Genomic DNA, 26,270 nt, shown 5'->3' with positions numbered 1-26,270 from the left:
TGTTAATTCATTCATTTATTATTTATGGACCCCATGGAAGAACAGTATAGTCAGTATAGTGTCGACTAAACTGAATATGGGCTATCCATCCGTTTTGTATTTTTTGTGTGTTTTTTTATACGGAAAATGAATACTATATTATATTTATCTATTCATTCATTTACTTTGCTTTATTTATTTTTTACTGAAAGTATAGCCTGCACTTTGAAACGTGTAGTCAGACCCTTGGACGAAAAGTTAATATATCCAAGGAAATAAATTTTCCCGGGAATACAGATTCAAACTTCAAGATTTTTAGAACTATTCGATTTCTTAATTCCTGAGAAACCAGGTAAAATACACATGAACAGTGGCGTAAAAGGCGGGAACAGGGGGCAGGCTGACCCCCCCCCCCCCCGCTGGCGGATTTCACCTGGGAGGACGTGAAAAAGAGAAAAGGGAGAAAGAAAGGGAAGTGAAAAGTGAAAAGAAAACTAAGAACAAACATAAAAATGGAAAACCGAAAGAATGCAGGAAAAGGAAGGTAAGCGGGAAAAAAAAGAAAGAACGAGTGAGACAGAATAAATCCCCGGAATAAATCATCCCGCAAATCATCTGAAAATACATTAGCATGATAATTAACAGGATCTATCCACAGAGGATTAATCTATTGTTACTGGGGGTGCTAAGCATTGTCACAGCACCCCCAGTAACAGTAGATAATCCTCCGTGGATACATGTAGGTCCATGATAAGTAACAAAGGGAAATAAATCAAAAGATGACAAACTGGCGAACGAAAGCGTCTAAATCATCTAAAACAGTGAAACTGCCCCGGAAACTGCAAAAAATACACAACATCTGCAAAGAACACCCCTCCCTTTATTCTCTTCCTCGAATAAGATTTAATCGGTATTTTTAGTAGGCTTTCATTTACACGACCGAAATAATAATTCACAAAGAATATGTTACTTTGTGGAGAAAAGAATTTCAACAGTAATCTACCAGCAGTGGGATCGGATGATGATCGGCATCTCTTTAAAGGTCAAGCAAGGTCAATATGGATGCAGCCATTTCTGGTGCACGGAGACCGGAGTAACGGAGGAGAGAAAGATGGTATAATCTAGAATGCAAGTTGCTGCATTTGATCTCATCCATCGGACATTCTCAAGGGAAAGCTGTTCTGAGATCCATATATGTCTGGTATTTGTTTCGATGTGAACATTTAGTAGGATTGGAAAATTTCACTCGCAATTAGGGAACGTTACGTCCATGTCGCCATTGTTGATGTTCAACGGTATACCAGGGTACAACAGCTAGCTGGATTCACTGAAGCGCGCGTACAACACACGAAAGTCCAATTACTACCGTATACAGTGCAGTGTAGTTGATGGAGGCGCCTCTGGACTGTATGCAATGATGCGATGTATTGAAAACAGTCGAGAGTGATTGAGCTCTGAGAATTTAAATACAGCCGAATTGTATTTTTTCTACAAGGCAAAATGTCAACAAAAGTAGAGCAGTGTAAGTTCAGGATTTCTTCCTCTGTGACTGTGGGTGTCTATTCTACTTCCCTTAGATCTACATCTTATTTTTAGTTACAAATATTTTGTGCATGAGCCAAAAAATGACTGATTTTGTTTTTGTTAGAAGCATAACCAAGATTTGGTTTTAGTATTTGGTCTAGGGATAGGTATAGTTTTACATCTCACTGCTGATGTAATGATCGACAAATATAAAGAATGAAAAAAAAAATACTGCCAGCATATATTATTGGGATTTTAATTCTTACCATTCTTCTTAGTATTCATTATTATTATTATAAGTGTCATTCAATTATCATCATCATTTTTATTATCATTATTATTATTATAGATCTGGGTTTATTTCTGTAGAAAAAGATTATATTGAGTGATTGTTGAACGCACACCTTATTTTATGAGAATATTGTGTTTGATATGATTGAATTCATGAAAAGTATTCAGTAATACAATCCACTACCATACTACTGGTAGGTCTACTATGATTAACATTGTTATCTTTATCTAAATCTATATATTCCTGTCATTCTTTTTTTTCTCTCGCTCTCTCTCTTTTCCAGTTGCTGCAAAGATTCGCAATGTAAAGGATTATCAGAACCGAATCCTGTATAATATAGCACCCCTTCCTACTGGCATAGATATATCAAACACTCTTAAGTATTTCATTCATACACTGAGAAAGTAAGTTACATAAGTACATAATTCTTTGATTAATGTTGAGAAATGTTGTTTTGGACAAAATGTCGGTGGTAATCTGAACTGTCATATCACACATATAGGGACAGTGATTTTCCATTTCAAAAATATGCCTTTTCCGTTTGAGAAAATCCCAAATTCCGTTTCAGCATGTCAGAAAACGGAAATTCCGTTCCCCCATAGACTTTGTACACACAAAAAAGTGGCAATTCCGTTTACACATTGAATAGCAAAATCAAAACACGTACACTCGCACTGGTCAAAATTTGTATCTGTTACTGTACCAACAACACAATAGAATCCGTTCTAATCGGATCTATGCGAGTGCATAAATTATTTTTATGAACATATTTAGCATGCATACATCCTCACCTTTCACATTATTAGCATTATTTTACGATGAAATGATATTTCATCAATTATTTTGGGGTTTTTTTGACATCGTTATCATCTGTCAACGACTTTGGGTAATCCGCCATCTTGGATTTTAAGACCACGATATCGTGCTGTTACATCTTCAAACATAGAGGGCAGCAACACACGACCGTGTAGTTGGAACGATATGTGTGCATATGAAGCTCAACCCGGCCGGCCGGCCGGGTACGGCCGCGGGGTACAATCGAGTGTGCTGATGTCGAGAGAAGTCATGATGTGTGAATTGTCATGATTGTAGCAAAGTGAGATCGTGTTTTCTGGGGTTTTGTGGCCATTTAATATTCTCATTTTGTTGTGATTTTGGAGTAATTTCTGTTGATATTCTGTGTATTTTGAGGGAAAATACGTTTTCCGTGATTTTCCGTTTGAAATGCCACTTTCCATTTCAAAAGGCCCTTTCCGTGAATTCCGTCCGTTTTCCTCGATCGCGGAAAATCACTGTCCCTACACATACGACAGTGCAACCCGTTTCAGAAAAAATAAACTTCAAATTTTACAATAATTTCCGCACTATTTACATTGATCAGCCTTAAAACATATTCATCACTATAAATTGGTTGGAAAGACCAAGATAATTGCTTGACATTTATTTTTACACAAAATCATGAAATCATGAAAATATCACAAAAGACCTACATAAATTTAAATTTTTACTGTAAATTTTGGTTTGAGTGTTTTAGATTTTCCCTGTACAACATAGGGGATACAACACCCCTGACCGCGATTTCATGTTGTATCGCTCTTTGAAGTGCAAAGTCAATGCAGTGCAGATCCGACAGTATGGCTGACCGTGTATTTACATATTAAGTGTGTGCAGCTGTTTTTTATTTTGCTTTATTCAAAAAGAAGACACGTTTCAAAAGGATTTATGCATTTTAATAACAATTTGTATGGCATCATCGTGAAAAATAAAATCCCCACTTATCTCAGAAAATAAAATAAATTTCTGCCTAAAATTTTTGCCAAAATCTCAAAATCAATTTTATTAAACCAAATTTGACTAATACAATGGTTCAGATCAGGCTGTCAATTATTAGTGCTTTCATATAACATTAATATGCCTTTGGGGTAACATTGGATCCCATTAAATACCAGTATGTTGCCTGCAACATATGACATTTCAATGTTATTGGCAAATAGATAAATTTTTATTCAAATCTATATTTAGATTAAAATTTAGATTTTAATCTAAAATTATTGGCAAACAAAGAAATTTAGATTTTAATCCAATAAAGACATTAACATGAAATCCTGTTACTCAGCCCTCCTCTCCCATAGACTTTTGCGCAAAGTTATATTAGCACATGAATGAGAAGAGAGGTGAAAAATTTCATGAAAAAGGCTAAATCAAATTTGATTCAGTAAGAATCAAGAATATGGTTATTTTCCCGTAACATTGTTTATGTTTCTCAAATTAGAGCCATTTAATATCATCACCAGCTAAATAGATTTGTAATAAGTAGGAATTAACAATTCTGTTGCCTACGAGTCATTCTGATTTTAGTTTGTTCATGTACATGTAGGTATATAATAGGTACTGGCGAAGTAAGAATTCATTTCAGTTGCCAAAACCTTAATGTGGATCTGAAAAAGTATTGGGGATATATTAGAAATTCAACAGGTTCAAAGATGTAGCAAATGTTTGTTGCTGTTTTCATTCTATATTGCCATAGTATACTCAAAGAAGGCCCAGGAGATGTGGACATTCTTGTAGATGAACCCAAATTTGGAACAGCAAGAAAGCGAGTGAATCTTCGCATCCCTCACTACCCAAGCCTAGACTATCTTGGTTTGTATGAGACTCTGGTTGGACTGGTTGATATCGTACCATTGGTGCAGTATGGACAATTTGGTAAGAAATGATGAGATAACTTGACTTGTTGGTACAGTGTATGAGGTTCAACCATCAGGAGTGTTAGGACTGTACAATATGATAAATACTGAAATATTGTGACATTGAAAATTCAGTGAATAGATTGTATTAGTACATCACCTCTCATGATGAAAGTACACAATGATGGACTTAAAATGTTCCAAACTAGAAATCTGCATTGAAATGGTTTAAAATCCTCACCCCAATTCAACTTACAAAATTCCCAGATCAGAAGAATGACATCCATCCTGGTTCCCATCTAATTTGTTTTTATTAGCCTTAGCTTAAAGAAGTGGGTTGTGAACATATCTTCACATTGCTTGACAATTATTGTGCAACCCTAGTCTATTTACCTCATACCCTCTGAAGATGGTGGAGTTGAAGTAAATCAGAGGGACGAGACTGGTGGATAGCAATACACTATGCACAACAGACAGTCACACCAAACCAAAATAATATAGTTTCCATCTCACTTCTCATGTGAACTCATGCATACTCATGCGGACTGCATGTACTAAAGGTTATTTATTGTCTAAATGAACATTGGTTATGAATATACATTTGATTTTCTATTCAGACCTTCTATTATCAAATGTTTTTTTAAGAGAAATTTTCCCTAGAATTTACCCTAGAATTCACATACAGTGTAAATTATGATGATATGATGTTATGAACACACACTAATCTAAGAGTATAAATAAATATCGTTGATGAACATATGTACTTTATTTTCATTTTGATGTTTCAGCTTTTGGTCAAGCAATCTTACAATTGTTTGGATGTATTCTATGGTTCTTGGAACCTGAAACTATTGACACCATCCCTCATACAGTGGCATCTACATTGGCAGTATTCCAATCATCACTGCAGAAAGAGACAGTAGACCTTCTATGTACTACATTACTTCCAATATGTCTCAGTGAGTATCAAAAGAACCATCTTTGATTGGGTTAGTGCAACTCCCCTTGTAGTATTTAAGGTCTTAAGCATTGTGTAGATATGATGCAACAAAGCTGTGCAATATTATTCAGTACTCCTTCAATATGATGAGACAAATCACATTAAACACATTTATTAATTGTGGTAGAAAATTAGTCAAGTAAAACAAGCTTGACATTCAGTTGGGTTGATGAGTATAATTTCATACAATAGCAATTCACTTGCCCACAGCTGCTTATACCTGTGTTGGTTATTTACAGCATAGTCAGATTACAGTCTAGATTCCATTGTATTACAGCATTTTTTTTACCATTCCAGAAGTTTCTATATAAAAGTCACAGGTCATTATTTTAAATTACATGACGCTTCAAGATAGATCCTTGTCATTTGATTGGCTGTTTAATATTGAGCAGCCCATTTTACAATCATCATCAATGCAATTTTGGATCTATATAATTTTGTCCATTGCATGTGCGCCAAGACCACCGGGGCTACTTGTGTGTTTGCGGTGCGTGTGTTAGATGTATGCGTCAATCAATAGACCGTCTTCTGACTGAATGCTCTTCTATTCAAATTTGTAAATGTAAAAAGGATCTACTTTTAGGTGTCGTATAAAACAAATAATGAATGTTCTTTTCATTCATGCAATGGACAGAATACTTCATCTTTCACCTCATGAAGTATTCTGTCCATTGCACTGATATAACATTCATTATTTGTATACCATGCATTCTATACAAATATTTGCTCACTGCCATGACTGGAGATAAGCTTTTATCACTCTCAACACAAAGAGCCACGTGGCTTCCTGTGGAAAAGTCATGGATTCTTGTCATTATGCTCGGTTTTGTGATTTTACAGAGGTTTCAACGTAATAATTTTGATAAAACTAATCGATATGTTTTTGTTTTATTTTAACAGCTGAAGTGATGGGCTGGGAAGGTGAGACCTATGCCACAATGTCTATGTCTGCTGTCATCATGCTTGTCTTACAACACTGTAAAAACAAAGGTAAAGAACAAACATTGTAGTTACAAAATTTGTTTAAACAGACTATTTTCGTGCAAGTGTAATATCTAAGATGCATCTCATCCATATAAGTGGTTGTAGAGTGCTGATCTTGTGATCGACTGACCCTGAAAACCCCCAAGTCAATGCACTATTCTAGGCCTACTTTGTTAAGTCCTCCTCATTGACAGTATAAGGCCGTGTTTATGCTTCCACTTTTCAGGCCAGAATCAGCGTTTCCAAACGTGATTAGTCCAAAACACGGTTGCGTCCATGCTTACTTACTTTCATTTAAACGCTGTTTCAAAACGCCAAAAGGTGCATTTGTAAACGTCGTTTGACCAGAATCAGGCTTTCTGGGGAAGTATAAACAGAACCACGATCGTTAACGTGTTTAAATGACGTCATTTGGTACATGCTTCAGTCGTATTGCTCCATGTTATCTCCACGTAATAACAACAATAAAAAAAGGCACGCCCAATTTTACCTCGCTTTACAATGCGAAGCCAGCTGGAGATCATGATTTGCTCTGAAAAGTTAAGCATAAACAGCACTCCCAGAACCACGTTTACTATCGGCGTTTTTAATCAACGTTTGAAATCGCTGATTCTGTCCTCGCAATGGAAGCATAAACACACCCTAATATAGTCCTTCAGAGTTGATATGAAATTATCGTCTCTCTTCAGTGCCTGACAAAGTCTAGCAGCTTGCAGACGAAACGTCTCCAACTATGTTTGATCCATGGTATTTTCCAGCTTACATTTTTTTTTCACAGTTAGGTAAATGTAATTATGTTTATATAGTGTTTAAGTGATGGATTAAAAACATGAATTTTGGTCTGCATCAAATGCCTGTTCAATACCAGAACGTATCCCTAAAAGGACCCAAAACAAGCAATATCTCATAGGCTCCTGTACAAAACTTGCTGTTCAATATGAGACCGTATTCAACAGTCTAGTGCTCATGCGCTAATGCGTGAAACACTTACAAAAATTAATGCAATGAGATGCACAGCATTAGATCGAGTACTATTATTTTCTATGACATCATAATGAACTGCATTTAAGTCGCATTTCAACAATTGATCAAAGATACTTTAGAAAGTGATGATGCTATTAGTGATATGACTTGCAATCACATTTTCCCTTTTTTTTTTGGGGGGGGGGGGATACTGGGATAGGTAATAATAACTTTATAATTCCACTCCCTATATTCCACTCATCTGCAATTCTTGAAATATTTTCTTGGAATATTTCTAGTATTTCATTCTGAGCCATCCAATATAATATCATCTATAAATGATGATGTAGTGACAATTTGATCTTCATTATAAATGCTTTCTCATGAAATCGTTGATAGCTGCAACTACAGTTATTGTCCTTAAAACCAGCTTACCATTTATACAATTGAAAACAAATATAAGTCTTTATTTTTCTGTCATTTGTCATATACCATGCCAACATGTATTAATCGGGGCCAGTAACAAACTTCTGGATCTGGATGTAGTACAGTGCAGGACCGTTAGGTATAATGCACCGGGTTAGGAGAGGGCGCAAATGAGTTTAGTCGAAACGTAGGTGGCTTTCCTCGATCTTGGCTTTAAACACCTCTGGTGATGTACTGCTGACAACTTCGTTAGGGAGTTGATTCCAGGCCAACGTTGTATTCACAAAAAAAGAATTTCTTAACTGCTCTGTGTTACAATGTCTTATTGAGAAACACTTGGAATTATTTGTAACTTGTTTCTCTACCACATTAGTAGCATCAAAGTTTACAAATTTCTTAGCTTTGATATTACGTTTGGGTCTTGCTTTAATAAGAAATTTATCAACAGGAAGGGCAGGATCCAAAACTTAGTTGATGATTGAAGGGTTGATTTGTATACTTGATTGCACACAATGATTAATGTAATCAAGCATAAAAATCAGCCCATTAATCATGTGCTTAACTTTGTATTACGGGACCTGTAACGTTTCTTTTCCAATTTAGCTCACCATGCGTTGCTGGTTGAATGCATTATGACATACAAGCCTGAAGTGTTTAAGGTTAGTAAAATTTATCAAATATTTGATCGACAGCCATTTTCAAATACATGTAAAATTATTGGTTCTATAACCCAATGGGGGTCAAACATTTGTCATCATTATGATTTTCTCATGATTGATCTTCTTTCCTCATTACATGTAGCTGTTTTCTTTAGTTCCTGGTGATCCTAATTGCAATTCTTTGGTAGTCTGATTAGGCTTGTTGTAGCATATGATTGAATTTAATCACCCTTTGTGTCCAAGAAAATATTTTTGTTTTAATTTCAGAGAGTTGTGAGAGAGAATTTATTTTAGTTAGCAGGCAGTCCCCCAAATTGATTAATGCAGAGTTGCCAACCTTTTACCAAAACTGAGAATTTCTAAAGTATGATAAGGCTTCAAATGTATGAATATTGGGCAGAAAAAGGGGAAAAGAAGAAAGATGAAGTAAAGAAAGTTGATTGAGAAGAAAGTTTAACTTTAAAACCACACAGTAAGTGTTATGCTGACCATGGCAGTAGCATTGCATCTAAATCAGACACAGAAATTGTTTTATTCCTGAAGAGAAAGAGCAGTCCAAAGGATTTTTGTAAGCTATTTGATATAATAACTTGAGTTTTAATGTCTAGACCAAGAATTCAATGTAGTCATAGTTTACATTTACATCATATTGAGCAAAATGGATGTGCTTTTGAACTTCAGGGGAGTGGTTGGTATAGTCAATTACAAAAAAATATTGATCAAAATTTATTGGAACTACAGATTACTAATTTGCTCTTTTGAAGTTTGTAAGTTCTGTAAATGATATATTTTTATTGTTTTTCATTAGGACATTTTGTGTACTATTGCCTTTGGACCGTCGACAGCTAGAGGTGCAGCTGCTAATCTTCTCTTCCATTACTGGCCAGCATTGGTCCCTTCTAGTATGGATAATAGGGAGTTTACCTACGCATGTGAGTTCATTCAAATTTATTCATTTCATTTTCCTTGCATATAGAGGGGTTGACAAATTGTTTGTTTGTTCATGCAACATAATTGTAGCTGGGATAAAATGGTCAGCCTAAACATAATTGACCGATGCTGCTAGTCACTGGTGTATTTCTTCCAGACAGATGGACTGCTAAAATAATTAAATCCATAAGAAATTCAGTGTCACTAAAGACTGAGGATATCAACCTCTATAAGACCTGTCTTTTCCTTTATATTGAGATCTATATATCAAGTCTTTTACATAATACTACAATACCAAACTTTAATCAGCGAATTAGTGCAGAAGAGTACAAAGCAAGATTTCTCAATGAAACAAATGAAGGATGAATCTTCTTAAAACTTGATATAGACCTTGCAGTGGTGTCCTTATACTGTGCGTATCAAAAAAAAGTTTACACTTTGAAAAAGCCCTGGGAATTAAAAAATATACAACATGTGGGTAATTTTTTCACATATAATTATGGGTTTGGGTCTCATCTATCCAATGAAAGTAAAAGTTTTGACAGAATGTTACACTTGAGTGAGCGCTGTCCATTTTTGTAAAGCTCGCAGAAATCTGTTTGCGCAGAAATGCTTGTTTTCACGCTGTGTCAAGGGGAAAGGGCGAAATCAAACTAAACCTGCAAAGCATTTCTCATAAATTTCCCTAGCACTTTTAGCCAATTGAAATAAAATGGATACATTTAAGCATTTTGTAACAATTTTGCCGCCCAAATTTGAAATTTCAACACAACCTTTACCCCTTTTGTGCCAGCTAGATCTGAGGACATAACTGAATCTGAACAAAATTTTATATCAGACATCTCCAGCATTTTTTACTAAGTTTTTATCATTTAAAGTTGGTTTACATTTCATTTTTCATTTAATACTTGTTTCTCCACACTTTTTCCAAGCTTGGCAATGATTAACAAAATGAAAATCAAGCCTAAGCCATTTCATGTAAATCACAGCTCAGTGTAAAGCAAATATCGTCACGATGGACTCGGTGTGTGGGGGAGTGGGGTGGGGCGCAATGCACTCTTCGAACTGTTTTGGGCAAGGAAACAAGTTTAAAAAGGTAAAAGATATCTTCAAATCAATTTTACTAGCTAATTTCCACGTGTTCTTCATGATTAAGGTCTACTTTTATTCGCATAACTATTTCAAAGTTCTGCGCAAATCATTTTTCACCAACTTTTCAAAAGTAAGTGGTGCTCACTCAAGCGGAAATATTTTTCGACAGTTATATCGTCACTTGCTTAAATGGATCTGTACCAATGCTAAAATGTGGAAACATCGTCAGGATATTACAAATATATAATTTTACACGATTTTTTCTAAGTGTAAACTTTTTTTTGATACGCACTGTAGTGATGTATTCTGGATGTCCCAATCAGATTCAATGAAGATATTGCATAATTGTGTTGAATAACTTTTTGATCAAATAATATTGCAGTGTTAACTTCATGTGATGGTAACAACTAACACAGTTCTAACGTAACTCTAATTGATATCATTGTATGTTTAGGTTGGAAGCCAATCCTGTGTCAAAGATCTAACTGTTTGACACCAGTCAACAATGCTGCTGTAAAGGTATATTATCTGTATTGCATTTATTTTAATTAACCAATATTCACTTTTTATTTTTTTTTTGTGAAATCTACTTACCCAACATAAAGAAGTGTAGAGTTTGCATTGTTATTTGTGGAAGTGGTATGGTGTTGTGCTCTATTTTTATCAAAGAGTTACGAGTTTGAATCTTACTCCACAATGTTTATTCCCTGCTGTGAATATCTAAATTGTGCTAAACTTGATCCTTATGATATAAATTGATAGCTTGCATGTGATTGATACAGCATTAGTAAAGTTACCTTCAAATTTTAAAACTAAAAAATGACAAGCAATTGAATTTGTTAATGTCGATTATTATTTCATATAAAATACATTTTTTTATTGCAAACTATATTTTGACACCTCAAAACTTTAAATAAAATTGATTTAAAAAATTGGTTGTATAAAGATAAAACCTTCAGGTGGTCATTAAAATGAGATATCCCAGCTCTTTGTAAAGTTATGCGTAGCTTCAGAACTGTTCTATGAAATCATCCAAGATGGTATTTATTCCCTGAAATTGTATGATATTTATGCAATGATAACCTCATGCCAAATGTCAGACTAGAGGTGATGATAAACAATCTCTTGGAATAGTATTAGCCTCTCTACTATTTGTGTGGTAATTAATCAAAGCATTCCACCATCCATGTTTATTATTGAATACAGATGTGTATGGATCCATCCATATCAGGTAAACATAGCAAGCAGCCGCCTCCCCTCTATCTCTGCTCTGTCTGCAGTGAGTACGTCAGCAGGTATGTATTCATTTTAGAGACTGATCCAGTATATGTACTTGAAGAGTGATTTTCAATTTACTGGGAAATTAAAATGAAAAATCTGTTTTGGTTCTTACTTTTTATATGAAAATTCATTGAATTGAACTTTGCAAAAATAAATTTTTTATTTTCTAAGTACATTTTTTATGACAGAACAGAATGTCCAATTTATATCACGTTTGAAATATAGTTACAGGTTTTAGAGACAGAAAGACCTTCTTTGAAATGGTATAAATTATATTGTACTTTTTTAATTTGAAATGTACACTCACTATATTGGAGAAAATATAAAATTTTGTCTGTAGCAATGATTTCTGTTTGTTCAGTTTGATTATGATACTTTTTACTGTGATTTCTGTTTGTTATATATTTGTTTTTTCCTTTAGAGAACTTACTAAGCCAATGCAGAATGTACTTACACCCCTGGAAAATGTATCCAGAACTTGTGAAAACAAGGTAGGGCCTCAATCTATACTCATGATAGTACATGAAGTGTTGATAAGAAATTGCAAAATATACAGGTAAAATGAATTGATCAAATATCTCATAGAACTTATTGTGGTGTCCGCACATTAAAAGAATTGTTTTACAGATTTCTACATGAACCACTTTCAGGAAACTGGTACAAAAATGATAAAATGGCTGTTTTCGACTTTCCATACAGCCATCGTTGGTGAAATCTGAATGCGCCATTAACACTGGTTACTCATTTTTAAAACGGTAATGGCTGATCATGATCACTATTGCATGCACATCTTTTTTCAAAACCTGACAAGAAACCAATCAGAATTGATGATTCAGTCAATCACATAATTTTTGTATTACTGAACACATTTTTAAAAGCCATGTGTGATTCTAAAAAAAAATCCATTTGATATTTTGATTTTGATTACATTTTTATATTCTTTTTTTTACAATGCAATATTTGTTTGTCATAAAACACATTTGATAAGATTGAGTGTTCCACTGGGGTTAAGAAATTATAGTTGATTAAATGAAAATATTTTGGAAATTTCACATTTTCTTAATACACCCTGTAATCATTTGAATATTGCAGTAATGTTTTCATCCATTGTATATTCTTACAGAACTGTGCTTCACATGACAAGACTGCCCTCTATACCTGCTTTGCATCAGAATGTACAGGGCAGCATGGGAATAAACCAGTATGCTACTGCTTATGTTGTCATCATGCTATACATCCTAGGGATAGTGAACATGTCATACAGGAGTTCCCTCATGATCCATGGTCATGTGATAAAGAAACACAGATTGTACTGGTGGAAGCAATTATCAGGTTTGTAGTTGAGATGAAGATGATGGTGTTGGTGATGATGATAATGATGATGAGGGTGGTGTTGGTGGTGGTGGTGGTGGTGATGATGGTGATGATTATTAGATGATGATGATGATGATTAGATAATGATGATGACGATGAGATGACTATGACAATGATGATGATGATGGTGATGAAGAAGATGTTGATGATAGTGATGATGATAAAGAAGATGATGATGATGATGATAGTGATGATGGTGTTGATGTTGATGATGAAGATGATGGTAATTTACTTCTAATTGTACTAAATGTACTTATTAGGAAGTGGATATTTACAAAAATATGGTGAAGAAAAATGATTTCATGTCCAAGTCTAAGAGGTAGAGAAGCCCTTTTAACCCATCACAATTTTGTGCATCCTAGAGTCTTTGATTGCAGTTTGACACTGCTTTAACATCTCATGATATTTCATAATTGATTTTAGAAATTGTATAATAAACGATGAGATGATAATGTTAAGTTATCTTTGTTTTTTTCTTTAGTCTTTTGAAGGAAGCCCATGTGATAGAGAAAGATCCTTTGATGGCTGCTGCTGAGGTCGATGAACCCGAGTCTGCTGATGAATTCTCACAGGTCAGCCTCCATTCCAGTCATATCGTTTATTTTAACAATTATTTGACTGTCTATTGTAATGTTACAATCAATGTTAATTTTAATAAATCTTGATTAAAGCCTTCAGTGCTCCAGCTGTAATTATTTGTAATCCAGTATTGATCGAATTTTGAATTATTTGCATGCTTACTTTCACTCTTGAATGTACTTAAAGGGATGGTCCAGGCTGGAGATATCTATAACAAATAACAAAGTTATTGTATTTTAAAGATTTGCACTATTCCAGTGAAACAGTTCTAGGCATGTGTTTATGAATATTCAATAGGTAGGCTGTTGATATATCCCCACTTGTTCTTTTGTATTTTATTATATGAAATTAGGTTTATTTGAAATTTTTCTACCAAGAACTAAAACAATTGGATTGACAAATGAATAAAGTACATTAGTTATTTATTGCCGCAACTTATTTCATCATAATGGAGACACATTTACACATGTATAAAAAAGGAAACATTTTTATTTCATATTATAACATGACAATAGGGAAAGTGGAGATGTGACATCATCAGCCCACCTAATGAATATTCATGACGATGTGCATTTAACTGTTTCACAAAATATTGCTAAATTTTAGAATTCAATAACTTCACTATTTGTCAGCTGATATTGATGAAATTTTCAGCATTTTGCTCTGTGAATTTTACTCTATTTATTTAGATATAAATGTTTTCAGCTCGGACCATTCCTTTAAGTTATATTTTATTCCTATTGATATACATGTTAGAATGGATTATTATTATTTTCAATCACACAATTTTTTTCATCTAAGAGCTTTGGCAACTTACCAAACATCAAGCGATGTCTTTCATGAAGGAATCCTTCAAGAGTCTTTTGATTGTTAATCCTCACATGTCATCAAAGACAGAACATTAAGTATTGTCAGAAAGCATCCTGCCTTTATATAGCGGCATTCCCACTGAAGATGTGGCAGAGAATTTGTTTTGGTGCCTTGGAGCATGACCACATTCGTTTGTTATCCTTGCCTTTGGATGAGGACTAGCGATTGGTACACTTCAATTAATTTCAATTGCTGTGTAAAAGTTTGCATGATTAATGATGCTATTAGTTTTCAAACTTTTGAATCAGGTTGCGATTTACAATGCTGTGCTTTCATGCTCATATTATGATCCTTTCCTGACAGGCTCCTCGTGAGAATGATATGTCTGAACTAGAATCTACTGAGGAAGACTCTCGTTTGTTGAGTCGCTATGGCTTGTGGCTTCTAATAGAGAAATGTACACCGAATGATAGAACACCTTGTGAGATTGTTGGTAGATTACTGAGTATGCTGTTCCAATGGTATGGCTTTACAGCAACCCTTACACAGGGTAAGTATGCTTCAAGATATCTTTGGGTGGTATTCTCATATCAATTTTGATAACTATTTGATTCAACTATTTTATTCTGTTAATCTCATGGAGAGATTAACAGAATAAAAAGAAAATGGGGTCTGAAGTTAAGTGCTAACTCAAGCATACCTGCATAATGTGCAAGATCTGTTGAGATTGTCAATGGTTGCCCCCAAATAGTCTTTGTATCTCATTTTGGTTCAGTTTCACAATTTCATATTTTGACAGAAGATTTTATTTTGATATGTCAAATTTGTACAAATAAAAAGTTGTCAAATTGACTCCATGGAAATTTGTTTCTTTCTATTAAGGGGGGGGGGGGTCAATTCTTATGGATTATAATATGGAATCACATTTATGCAAATGTTTCATTTTTTCAATCATTTTTCATGACACATTTTTATATCTAATACTTTTTTTATAACATTTCCTTTGTTTCCAGAGAGTATTGTGTTGGAAGGCTTGAAGAAAGATGTAAGTTTATAAAATTTATTACATTTTGGATGATTCAGTGAATTTGTATCACTAGTCATATTTTGCTTACATGGTGATTTCTGTACTGTTAGAAAAAAATGCATTTCCTGTATTTTCTTTCTGAGTGATTGTTCACATGACAGGACCTGTCAATTGCATGAGATAGAGGTAGCAAGAATTACATCACATAGACCTAACAGACCTTTCACATTTGTCCTGTCATTTGCTACCATGATTTCAACAGAAAATCCATTATCATTAAGGATATTCACTCACCAGAAGGATTACAAACAGTCACATTTCATCCCAATTATACCACAGTCACACAGGCAAAGCTCACTCAGATCAACCATATCCATGAAATTCCTTCCAATGACAAGCCATCGATTGGTTTAGAGTCGGCATCATTAATGTGACTGTAGCATTGTTAAGAAGTATCATTTTTCTTTGATTTCTTGACAGTATGTAACCAATTGGCTACTGAAGCTACTCAACACCAATTTCAGTGTGTTTGTATCCTGTTTGATGCCAACCCCAGCAGATTATGCTAAAGTAGGAGGTCATTGGTAAGCAAACACTGTCTCTTTTCTTATTCACCCTCTCAGTGGTGTGGTTGATCACCCTTGGGTTAACCCAACTTTGGCTAAGGTGGTGTAATAAGTGTTCATGTCTATCAGATTATTTCTGTCTTTGCCAATTTCAAGATTCAGCATTAACTCTCATGATCTGTCTGTGTATAGTCTTTAGGGATAATAAACTGAGAAGGATTACTGTTAAAAGAGGCAGCCAACAAAGTCTGACCTTTGTTTTGGTACCTTGTGCAATGTTTTGTCTGCCGGAAGATACCAAAATGTGAGATGCTGGACAGGATCCCTACTATCATACAGTTAAAAGTGATTGTGATTTTGTAGAGGTACCTTATACGCCCTTGTGCCACAAGGAATCTTAAGTATCTCATATTGTGCTTTAATTTCACTCAGCAATTATCATCTTGTATGCCTAGTAATATTTCATAAACCTTATCAGCACTGAACAGTTATCATATTTTATGATTTTGTTCTCAGGGACACCTTATGCAGTCGGATTACAGAACTCCATGATGGACTGAAGAACGTCTTTGCTCTTACACCGTACAACACAATCACCTTTGAGGTGAGATGACATTTTCACTATATTGATAAACAGTAAACAATTAAGACAGAATGTTCTATGAACACTGAGGTTGAAGTAAGTGACATTCATTTTCTTTTCCCAGCTTTGCTTGGCATCCATCATAGTGAATATTAATTCAATCCCTCATTGTTTTGTCTATGCAGGGCTGGGAGGATAAGAATGAAAAATTCTTGTTAAAAGACAGACTTGACCAAAAATGGCCAATAGGTGTTTTAAAAGAAGACTAGAAGCCATTTTTTAATGTGTTCATGATATTCAATCTCATTGCTGACATCCCTAGAGTTTTTAGGAAAATTTGGGTAATCTTATTAAGCAAAATAAAGAGTTTCAAAGTCATTTGTAAACTTGTGCAGAACTTAAAAACATCTTTTAGAAATGAAACCCCTTATGTTTGTTTTGCCTCAACAATATCCACTTTGAACACCTTACTCGAAACCACCCATTTTGTGTAGTCCCTGATAATATCTTGAACCTCTCAAATGTTTGTAGGTATGGGATCACATCATGCCAGCTTGGATGGAATCTATCTCTCAAGAGATCACAGAAGAAGACCTGCCACAGCTTCAGGATATCCTCTGCAAGCTCTTTGACATTGACATGTGTCCCTTGCCATTCTCATCTGATAAGATGTTTCATTTCATTGCCATCAAGTTCAAGTCTTCACAGGCCAAGGAACAGGAGAAAGCATTGCTTTGGCTTCAGGTATGAACATAAAGAAATTAACCCCTAAACTCTACCTATTCCGTAGGTATAATTGGGGCTAACTCAATCCACCAGCCAACAGGCTAAAGGAAGCCAATCCGTTATTTTATGAAGTCACTTTCAACTTTGTTCAATGACATTACAACATCATTCTTCAAAGTTCTTGAAGCCTCAGTAACTACCTTTAGAATCTACAATGACTGTGTATATTATGTTGCTGCAAACCAAGCCAGTTGGGAATGGAAAACCAAAAATTGTTGAATATAGAGAGGTTTGTATGTCCGTAGAAATATTTTTGAAAAGAATCTCTAATAAGATTTTGGGATATTTGAATAAACCAGTGTTATAAGATTTCTGAAGTTTCTTGAATAAACTTTCATCCCCAGGTACTCTCTGAGATGGACATTGTCATTCCCATCAAGCTTCTGCTATCAATCTTCAATGAAGGCCTAGCCTCTATCATGGACATCCAACGTGCTAAGGTAGCCATGTTTACCAACAAACAATCCCTCTCACCAGACAGTGCTGCTACCGTGGTAGTAGGACCAAACTTAGGATCATCCAAGGATAGTAGTAAGGTCAAGGAGAAAGAGGAAAGTGGAAGACCAACACAAGTCATCAAGTTCTTCTCAGATACCTTGATGCCATCGTCTCCTATTACTATGAACAAAGGAAATGGAGTCATGAAGGTAATTTTCATTCTTTTGCCTTTGTGACATTCTTACTTTCAATAACACTTCATATCTGCCAGTATAATATCCACTTCTTCTCTGAAACAGTTTAATGGCCAGCTGGATAGGATACCACTGTACCATGGAAAAGAAGCTATTTTTATTTTACTTGAACAGGGAGCATTTTTACTTTATTCATGTACATCTGTAACTTCATTGAAATTCTATCAAGGATCAACATTGTAGCATGACATTATATTTTTTAGTACTGCACAACAGTACAAAATGCTCCACCAAGAGATATGTACTACACTTGGAAGAAATAGAAGTAATTGTTTCATTACCATAGGTTTGAGACCACATTATGTAGGATCACAAGTGAATGTGTTGTGTACGGAACCAAGAGTGTGTTCAATGTTGGTTTCCAAATTTCAATCAGCAACATGGATCATGACTGACAACATGATTACAAAACACAATTGCATTTTGAAATGTCTTTAAGTTTTCTCTGTCAGTGGAAGCCTACACAAACAGGTGCCAGAACTGACCTTTCTTGTGATGGGTCAATTTGAGCACTAAAGCTGCGCTAATGAAAGTGGGAAATTTAAAGACGATCAACATATAAATGGCTTTATATTTTCAACACTGAATGGTCACCGCTGATCATGATTTGTGTTCGGTGATTTGGAATGAGTTTTTGATCATGATTCACGTTGCTGTTTAATTTTGAAAATCAACATTGAACATAGTCCAAGATGGACATTTGTGGAAACCTTATTTGTGTAAGAGGGGTTCATGTCTTTTCAATATAGTTTTTCGTAGTAATTATTTTATTGATTGATTGGAAAATTATCAAGTGCTTTATCCTTTATCTACAGATTACAGAACCATTCAAGCCACCTGATGCTCTGAAACCTACAGAGATACCCAAACCCAATGAGACTCCCAAGAAAGTTGAGCCATTGAAGCCCAGTGTCCTTAGCACCCCAAAGACCCTACCCCTAGAGCTGCCCACCAATGGGGGAGGGGGTACTCTACCAGCAGAACCTCCACACGTGACAATTGATCCTTCTCCTTTGAGTCCTGATCAAGATGAGAAGGCTAAGATGGAACAGACAGAGGAAGAGGTGCTACGATGTTTCGTGCTGATGCTGGATCTGCTGATTATGCAGGTGAGATTCTATTCAGTGATTAGATGGGGGAGGATGATGATGATGATGATGATGATGGTGATGATGGTGGTGGTGATGGTGGTGATTGTGATGGTATTGATGATGGTGATAATGATGATGATGCTGCTGATGATGATGATGATGATGGTGGTGGTGTTGTTGACGATGAAAATAGTGATTTTGGAAATTAGTAGCATATTGATGAATGAGACTGTTCATGATGATGACAGCTATAATGATGCTGATGATGATAATGCCAATTTAAATGCAATTTTAAAGTTTGATTTCCATGTGACTGGCTGAAATATTCATAACTTGTATATATGTAAAAGATCAATGTTCTTTCATAAGAAAATGTGATTTTCCTTTTTATATTTCAGTGCATGTTTGCAGTCGTTAGACAGTTGTTCATCAAGATGAAATGAGCTCTCCTCTCCAATATGTGTCTTGTTCTGTCTTCTATAGTGGTATGCATGATGGTCTTGCATGATTGTTTACCGGTACTGCATGTATATTACTCTCAATTAGATATCGTAATACAAAATACATATGATTATATTTAGAAAATTTACTTAAAGGATCAGTCCATATTCTATTTTTTTATTTTTGAAAGAAGCATTAAAGTGAGAACTATTGGTAACAGAAATAATGTTATAATACAACCAAGGATTGTTAAGCTATGATCATTCAAACACAATAGCATTCTCTGACATTGCAAAAGCTCACTTTTCTCTTGATTTAGTTTACATGAAGTCTTGAGTCTTGTTACATTATAAAATTCCTGTGCACTTTCCATTAAAACTCATGAGAATTTGTTTTATGGTACATTTATAATTGACAATATCTTAGTACTGAATCATTGAGATACCTAAAATTTTATTTTTGAAACTAGTTCAGTTTCCAAAAAAGAAAACGAACAACATTACAAGTCTTTTTTTACATAACGCATTTTGATATTTGTGTCACCAGATTCCCATTATGAAATAGAATTCATATACGATAGTTGTATTTTGTAGTACATTTCACAGTTCACTCTCTATGTTTCGCTTAGAATAGACTAGAATTACTCCTGAGTAATTTTTTAGTATTTTGGTTATGTTTTTAATTTTTCTGTTAAAAATCTTGTATCAATTTATCTCTTCATTGGTGTTAAAAATGTTTGCTCTGTTGTTTTTATCATATATATTGCTTGTCACACAAGTAGAAATTTGCATTTCAATCTTAGATATAATCATTGCTGCACACTAGAACAAAATGTTAATATTACACCTTATGAACATGCTAAAGTCAAAGTCAAAGTGAAAGTCATGAATGTCTGCTCTGTTCTTTGAATATATATGCTTTGCAGTGAGATGTGCACTTCTACTACATTTTTATCAATGTTTTTAATTGATTTTTACAGAGTGATCTCCAGTACCTACCATTCCATCAAGGTCTAGAACATAGCCAATCAAAAGACTTTGTAGCTCTGTTAACCACCATGCTACAAACACCATGGGTAACAGAGAATATGTTTGAAACCAATTCAGCTGAAGGAAAGGAGAAGAAAGAGGAGAAACAGAAAGCTGCAGAAGCCAAACATGAATCAGATTGCGCCAATGCTGGGAAGTACAGAAAGAAGTCTATTGGTCATAAGTGTACCGCTAATTATGAAGTAAGCACTTGTATCATCATTATTTTATTAATTTGACTTATATTGAGCCCTTATTGTAAAAGCTTGGTTACATATTTTAACTGGACTTTATTTTAATGTATAATTTTCTTTTTAGTATAGTGAGTCCTCACATCACATCTTTTATTGTTTTATACCAACCACCCTGTGAGCAAAAAGTTTTATTGCGTATTAAATGCTGCATGCAGGAGAGGAAACACTTTATAATAATAATAATCCGCTTTTATATAACACTTATTCCATCGGAACGACGTGTCTAAGCACTTTACAGATATATTATTACCCCGGTCATCAGATTAAATCAGTCATTCCCGCACACAATGTGTGCACATCCTCCACTCCTTGGGGAGTATTCCAGTCAGTCGCCTGTGAGGCGCACACAGTACTGGTTAAGCTACAATGACTTTCACATCCTACCGGGTACCCATTTGCACCTGGGTCGAGAGTGGCAAAGTGTGGATTAACGCCTTGCCAAAGGACGCCTGACCGCGGTGGGATTCGAACACACGACCCTCTGTTTACAAGGCGAGTGTCAGAACCACTACACCACGGCTCCTCCACTTTATCCATAGGAACGATAAGAATTGATTATCATGCAAGAAAAAAGAGGGATAAAAGAGTAGGAATAGCAAGGAATATGTCAAATTTTTATTTACTTTACCCAAAGCCCAGTTTTGTTCTTACCCAAAGATCTGATACAAGATGGTTTTTGTCTCACCTGCATAGCAGTGTGAGACTATAGGCGCCGCTTTTTTTCCGGCGACGGCGGCGGCGGCGTCAACATCAAATCTTAACCTGAGGTTAAGTTTTTGAAATGACATCATAACTTAGAAAGTATATGGACCTAGTTCATGAAACTTGGCCATAAGGTTAATCAAGTATTACTGAACATCCTATTAGAGTTTCATGTCACATGACCAAGGTCAAAGGTCATTTAGGGTCAATGAACTTAGACCATGTTGGAGGAATCAGCATCGAAATCTTAACCTGAGGTTAAGTTTTTGAAATGTCATCATAACTTAGAAAATATATGGACCTAGTTCATGAAACTTGGACATAAGGTTAATCAAGTATCACTGAACATCCTGCGTGAGTTTATGTCACATGACCAAGGTCAAAGGTCATTTAGGGTCAATGAACTTTGGCCGAATTGGGGGTATCTGTTGAATTCCCATCATAACTTTGACAGTTTATGGATCTGATTCATGAAACATGGACATAATAGTGATCAAGCATCACTGAACATTTTGTGCAAGTTTCAGCTCTCATGATTAAGGTCAAAGGTCATTAGGGTCAATGAACTTTGACCGAATCGGGGGTATCTGTTGAATTACCATCATAACTTTGAAAGTTTATTGGTCTAGTTCGTTAAACTTGGACATTAGAGTAATCAAGTATCACTGAACATCTGTGCGCATTTCATGTCACATGACCAAGGTCAAAGGTCAATGAACTTTGGCCGAATTGGGTGTATCTGTTGAATTACCATCATAACTTTGAAAGTTTATGGATCTGATTCATGATCTTGGACATAAGAGTAATCAAGTATCACTGAACATCCTGTGCGAGTTTCAAGTCACATGATCAAGGTCAAAGGTCATGTAAGGTCAATGAACTTTGGCCATGTTGGGTTTTTTTGTTGAATAACCATCATATCTCTGTAAGTTTATTGGTCTAGTTCATAAAAAGTGGACATAAGAGTAACCATGTATCACTGAACATCTTGTGCGAATTAGAGTAGTTTTCAAAGTCAGCACTGATGCTATATTGAACCGCGTGATGCAGGTGAGACGGCCAGAGGCATTCCACTTGTATAGCTAATACACATCTAATCACTACCACATCATTTCATGAAACCTTTCCTTTCTATTCCTATCACCAGGCAATGGGAACCAATGGTGTTAAGATGATGTCATGTAGTCTATGTGAGCTCTGGGCACTGTGGTTTCAACTATCTCTCAAACTCCTTGAACGAATCGCTCCTGGTGGTGAGACTAAGGTCTGTGACATGCCTGATGTGTCGGAGTATCAGTTTGAGAAGAGTCTGGAGGAAGCCCTTACAATCTGTAAAACAAATGATGTCAAGAGCAAGAAGAACAAGAGTATAATGGATAGAGGGATGAGCAAACATAAGAGGATAACCAAGGTGAGTGTTGGCTTGTGATTACAAAAAAAACAATGATTGCAACTTTAAAAAACTTTAAAGAATTATGGAATCGTTTGTTAAAGCTTTTCTCTCTTTTGTGTGTCATCTTGTTATTTTATATGTCCATACTGTTCTCTTTTGTCTAGGAGATCATTAGAATTTGGCACTGTCATTCTTAGCTCAGTTCCAATAAAAAAAAAGAACTTCAGAGGCATGTTGCAGAAAATATTAGTTTTAATCACAACTCAAAAAAATTATCACAAGATTCCAAAATGTGTGCTTTTATTGGTTAAGAATCAAGTTGTGTTTGATTTCAATGCATTTTGTAACTGGTCCCTGATAAACATCAAATATTCTTTTTGAACATATTTTCTCAATCTGACATCATTCATTGTTACTTTGTATTTGTCCCACACTTAGTGTTTTGTGACAGTTATAGATTAGAAAACATCAATTTATCAGGTCCATTATTGATTTGCCTTTCATCCAGCAGCAACACAAAATCATAGAAAATTAATGTTAAAAAAAAAGATATCACACTTTCCCAATAGGGCATTGAACCAATGCTCTACAAACTGATTTATCCCGGCTCCTGTTACGGCAATATAGTATTCTGTATATGCAAAAAGAGCACATCAAGTTGATTCTATTTTGTAGACTTGCAGATCCATACTACTTTGGTAGTTTTTTGTTAATGTATGCAGTTTAAGAGCATCTCAAGTTTCCTTGGACTTCTGTAATTCACTAGATATAGATAAATTTGTTATTGATAATATACTGTTTTTATTACTATTCCAGAGATACATTGGCCTGAATCCACAAAGGTGGTTTTTAAAACCATTGGTTAAACCCATGGTTTATTCACATTTCCTGTATAAATTACGCTTATTTACAGCTTGTATAAAAAAATGTGCAATGCTGATGTGCGCTTTTGTCACAGTGCACCGAATTGACGCCTGTTGCCATCGTTAAGTAGGCATTTTTATTCATGAGTCCACTGTTTGAAGAGCGGACTCATTAATTCAAAACAGTGGACTCGTGAATAAAATAGCGTCATTTTGGCGCACTGTGACAAAAGCATGCATCAGCATTGGACATTTTTTTATATATTCATGGTAAATAAGCATAATTTATACAGTAAATCTGCATAAACCATGGGCTTAACAGATGGTTTTAAAAACCACCTTTGTGAATTTGTGCCTTTAAGTTTGTAGATTTGAGTTACTTTATACTTCTTTCTTCATGATATACTGTAGTTTCTTTCAATCTATGTTACATCTCATCACGGTCATTTTTTAAATCTCATAGATGATTCTCTGTCAATTTCAACTTGATTAGTTTCTTTTTCACAAATCTCATCTTGCACTGTTTTTTTTTTCTGTTTCAGTTTCTGTTTTTCATGCTCACATTTTCTTTCACCTTTCCATGACTCTTTCCATTTGTTTTTATTTCTCTTCTGTGGGTTGGAATTACAGGGGCTCACTGTCCCTGAGGTAAATATTTGTCATGCTATATTAATCTCTACCTTTTTTCCTCTCTTACTTTTCCTTCCTCTCTTTCTCTTTCTCTTTCTGTCTGTCTTTCTCCATTTCATTTATGTCTATTTTTTCAAAGAATATTGACCCATGACCTTTGCTTTCACAACCAGCACTTCCTAGCACTTCATATAGTCTTAGTATTCAGACCAGTATTTTGCACCATAGCTGACTGCTGGCCTGTAAGACATGGAGGATGGAACCTAGATGACTGTTATCTTTGTCATATTGTTTGTTCAAAGTGTTTCTTGTTTGTATGATTCATGCTCTTGCTTTAGAGATGAAAATATCGTCTTAAATGTACCTTACTTTCATTTTATTATAGGAAGATTTAGACGTCATTATCAAATTATTAATACCTTTATATGTGCCTTCAAAAATCGTCTCTCAAAATTCACTTATTTCAGCAGATGTGTATAATTAGCTTGATTGGATGAGCCTGCGCCTCTGAAAGTTTTTAACAGAAATATGGCGCAAAATAAATGCTGGGGATCATCATTATAAAACAAAACTTGAAACAATTCAATGTTTAAAAAAATTTGCCTAATCTAAATTGTACATTATTTACCAAATTTGTATTGGAATTTCTTTAATTTTTTTTTCTTTATTCAATTTCACCATGATACAAACAATCTTTAGTCTTATAGGTTATTAATTTTTATTCTGATTCTATAGCAGAATACTTCAAAATGTTCCATCTTTTTTTTTTTTTGGGGGGGAGAGCGAATTCTGAATCAATTGGAAGATTGATATTGGAGTGTGTTGTATTCTGTTTTTTTGTTCCAACTTTCAGAAGACAATTGAATGAAGTTCTCCCATAGAATATATGAAAGCGATTATAATTATGTTCCCTACTTGGTGTAGTAAACAAGCATTCAACTAATCAAAATTTTACGCCTTAAAATAAAGAAAACTAAAGTATCAGTAATTATTATTTTATCCCTGTGAAACCTTTGAAATCACCCACAAGTGAGAATGGTGATGATTGTTCTTTGTTGTTGTTGTCTTTATGTAATGTCTAATCGTGTCCTGCAAGTCCCTGAAAATCCAAGTAGGCAGCATTTAACACAACAAATATATTAATGTTCAGTGTTGGTCCAATGTACCTCACATTCTAACGAACAAATGAATTTGTTACCTTGATGTACAATTGTAGGCCTACCGCATCAAATTAATACCTTTGCCTTTGTACATTTGTGACTATACTCAGAAATTAAACTAAATGTATTTTATTTGTATGGAGGAATAGTGCTTGATTGTAGCAGTTAGAAACTTAATCATGTAGATATTGTCAAGTATTATTGACAAATATCCCTTATCAAAGAATTCTGAAATAATTTTTATTAAAATTGTGGTGAAAAGCAACTTGTGTTGAAAAAAGTTTAAATCATGAAGGAATGACAAAATGTTATTCTGCATGATCTCATTTGTATTTTGTTAATTTTTCCACCGATGGTAACTGGTTGCTGTAAGTATTATGCTGTAGGGCCAACTTTCTCATTCTTGTTCTCTGATTGGGTTCTCATAATATTTGAAAAACTGTTTGAAATATTTTTGGTCAAAATGTATTCAGT

The 26,270-nt window shown here is 34.8% G+C and overlaps 1 protein-coding gene across 1 annotated transcript in view; it reads left to right on the top strand.

The window, feature by feature from the left end:
- The first annotated feature begins 963 nt into the window (after nucleotides 1–963).
- Nucleotides 964–26,270, top strand: part of LOC121419395 (protein unc-79 homolog) — a 52,666-nt gene continuing 27,359 nt past the window's right edge. The window contains exons 1-22 of the mRNA XM_041613849.1: nucleotides 964–1,501; nucleotides 2,079–2,199; nucleotides 4,323–4,501; nucleotides 5,271–5,441; nucleotides 6,383–6,472; nucleotides 8,459–8,514; nucleotides 9,323–9,446; nucleotides 10,991–11,055; nucleotides 11,743–11,831; nucleotides 12,239–12,308; nucleotides 12,941–13,149; nucleotides 13,673–13,763; nucleotides 14,944–15,130; nucleotides 15,594–15,625; nucleotides 16,088–16,191; nucleotides 16,690–16,777; nucleotides 17,288–17,500; nucleotides 17,887–18,189; nucleotides 19,050–19,343; nucleotides 20,746–20,997; nucleotides 22,898–23,161; nucleotides 24,637–24,654. Of these exons, the coding sequence (XP_041469783.1) occupies nucleotides 1,480–1,501; nucleotides 2,079–2,199; nucleotides 4,323–4,501; nucleotides 5,271–5,441; nucleotides 6,383–6,472; nucleotides 8,459–8,514; nucleotides 9,323–9,446; nucleotides 10,991–11,055; nucleotides 11,743–11,831; nucleotides 12,239–12,308; nucleotides 12,941–13,149; nucleotides 13,673–13,763; nucleotides 14,944–15,130; nucleotides 15,594–15,625; nucleotides 16,088–16,191; nucleotides 16,690–16,777; nucleotides 17,288–17,500; nucleotides 17,887–18,189; nucleotides 19,050–19,343; nucleotides 20,746–20,997; nucleotides 22,898–23,161; nucleotides 24,637–24,654 (3,042 nt within the window). The 5' untranslated portion in view covers nucleotides 964–1,479. The remainder of the gene's footprint in view (nucleotides 1,502–2,078; nucleotides 2,200–4,322; nucleotides 4,502–5,270; nucleotides 5,442–6,382; nucleotides 6,473–8,458; nucleotides 8,515–9,322; nucleotides 9,447–10,990; nucleotides 11,056–11,742; nucleotides 11,832–12,238; nucleotides 12,309–12,940; nucleotides 13,150–13,672; nucleotides 13,764–14,943; nucleotides 15,131–15,593; nucleotides 15,626–16,087; nucleotides 16,192–16,689; nucleotides 16,778–17,287; nucleotides 17,501–17,886; nucleotides 18,190–19,049; nucleotides 19,344–20,745; nucleotides 20,998–22,897; nucleotides 23,162–24,636; nucleotides 24,655–26,270) is intronic.

This window comes from Lytechinus variegatus, chromosome 7 (genome assembly GCF_018143015.1).
Source record: "Lytechinus variegatus isolate NC3 chromosome 7, Lvar_3.0, whole genome shotgun sequence".
Lineage (NCBI taxonomy): Eukaryota > Metazoa > Echinodermata > Echinoidea > Temnopleuroida > Toxopneustidae > Lytechinus > Lytechinus variegatus.
This window is presented reverse-complemented; position numbering and strand designations above follow the sequence as displayed.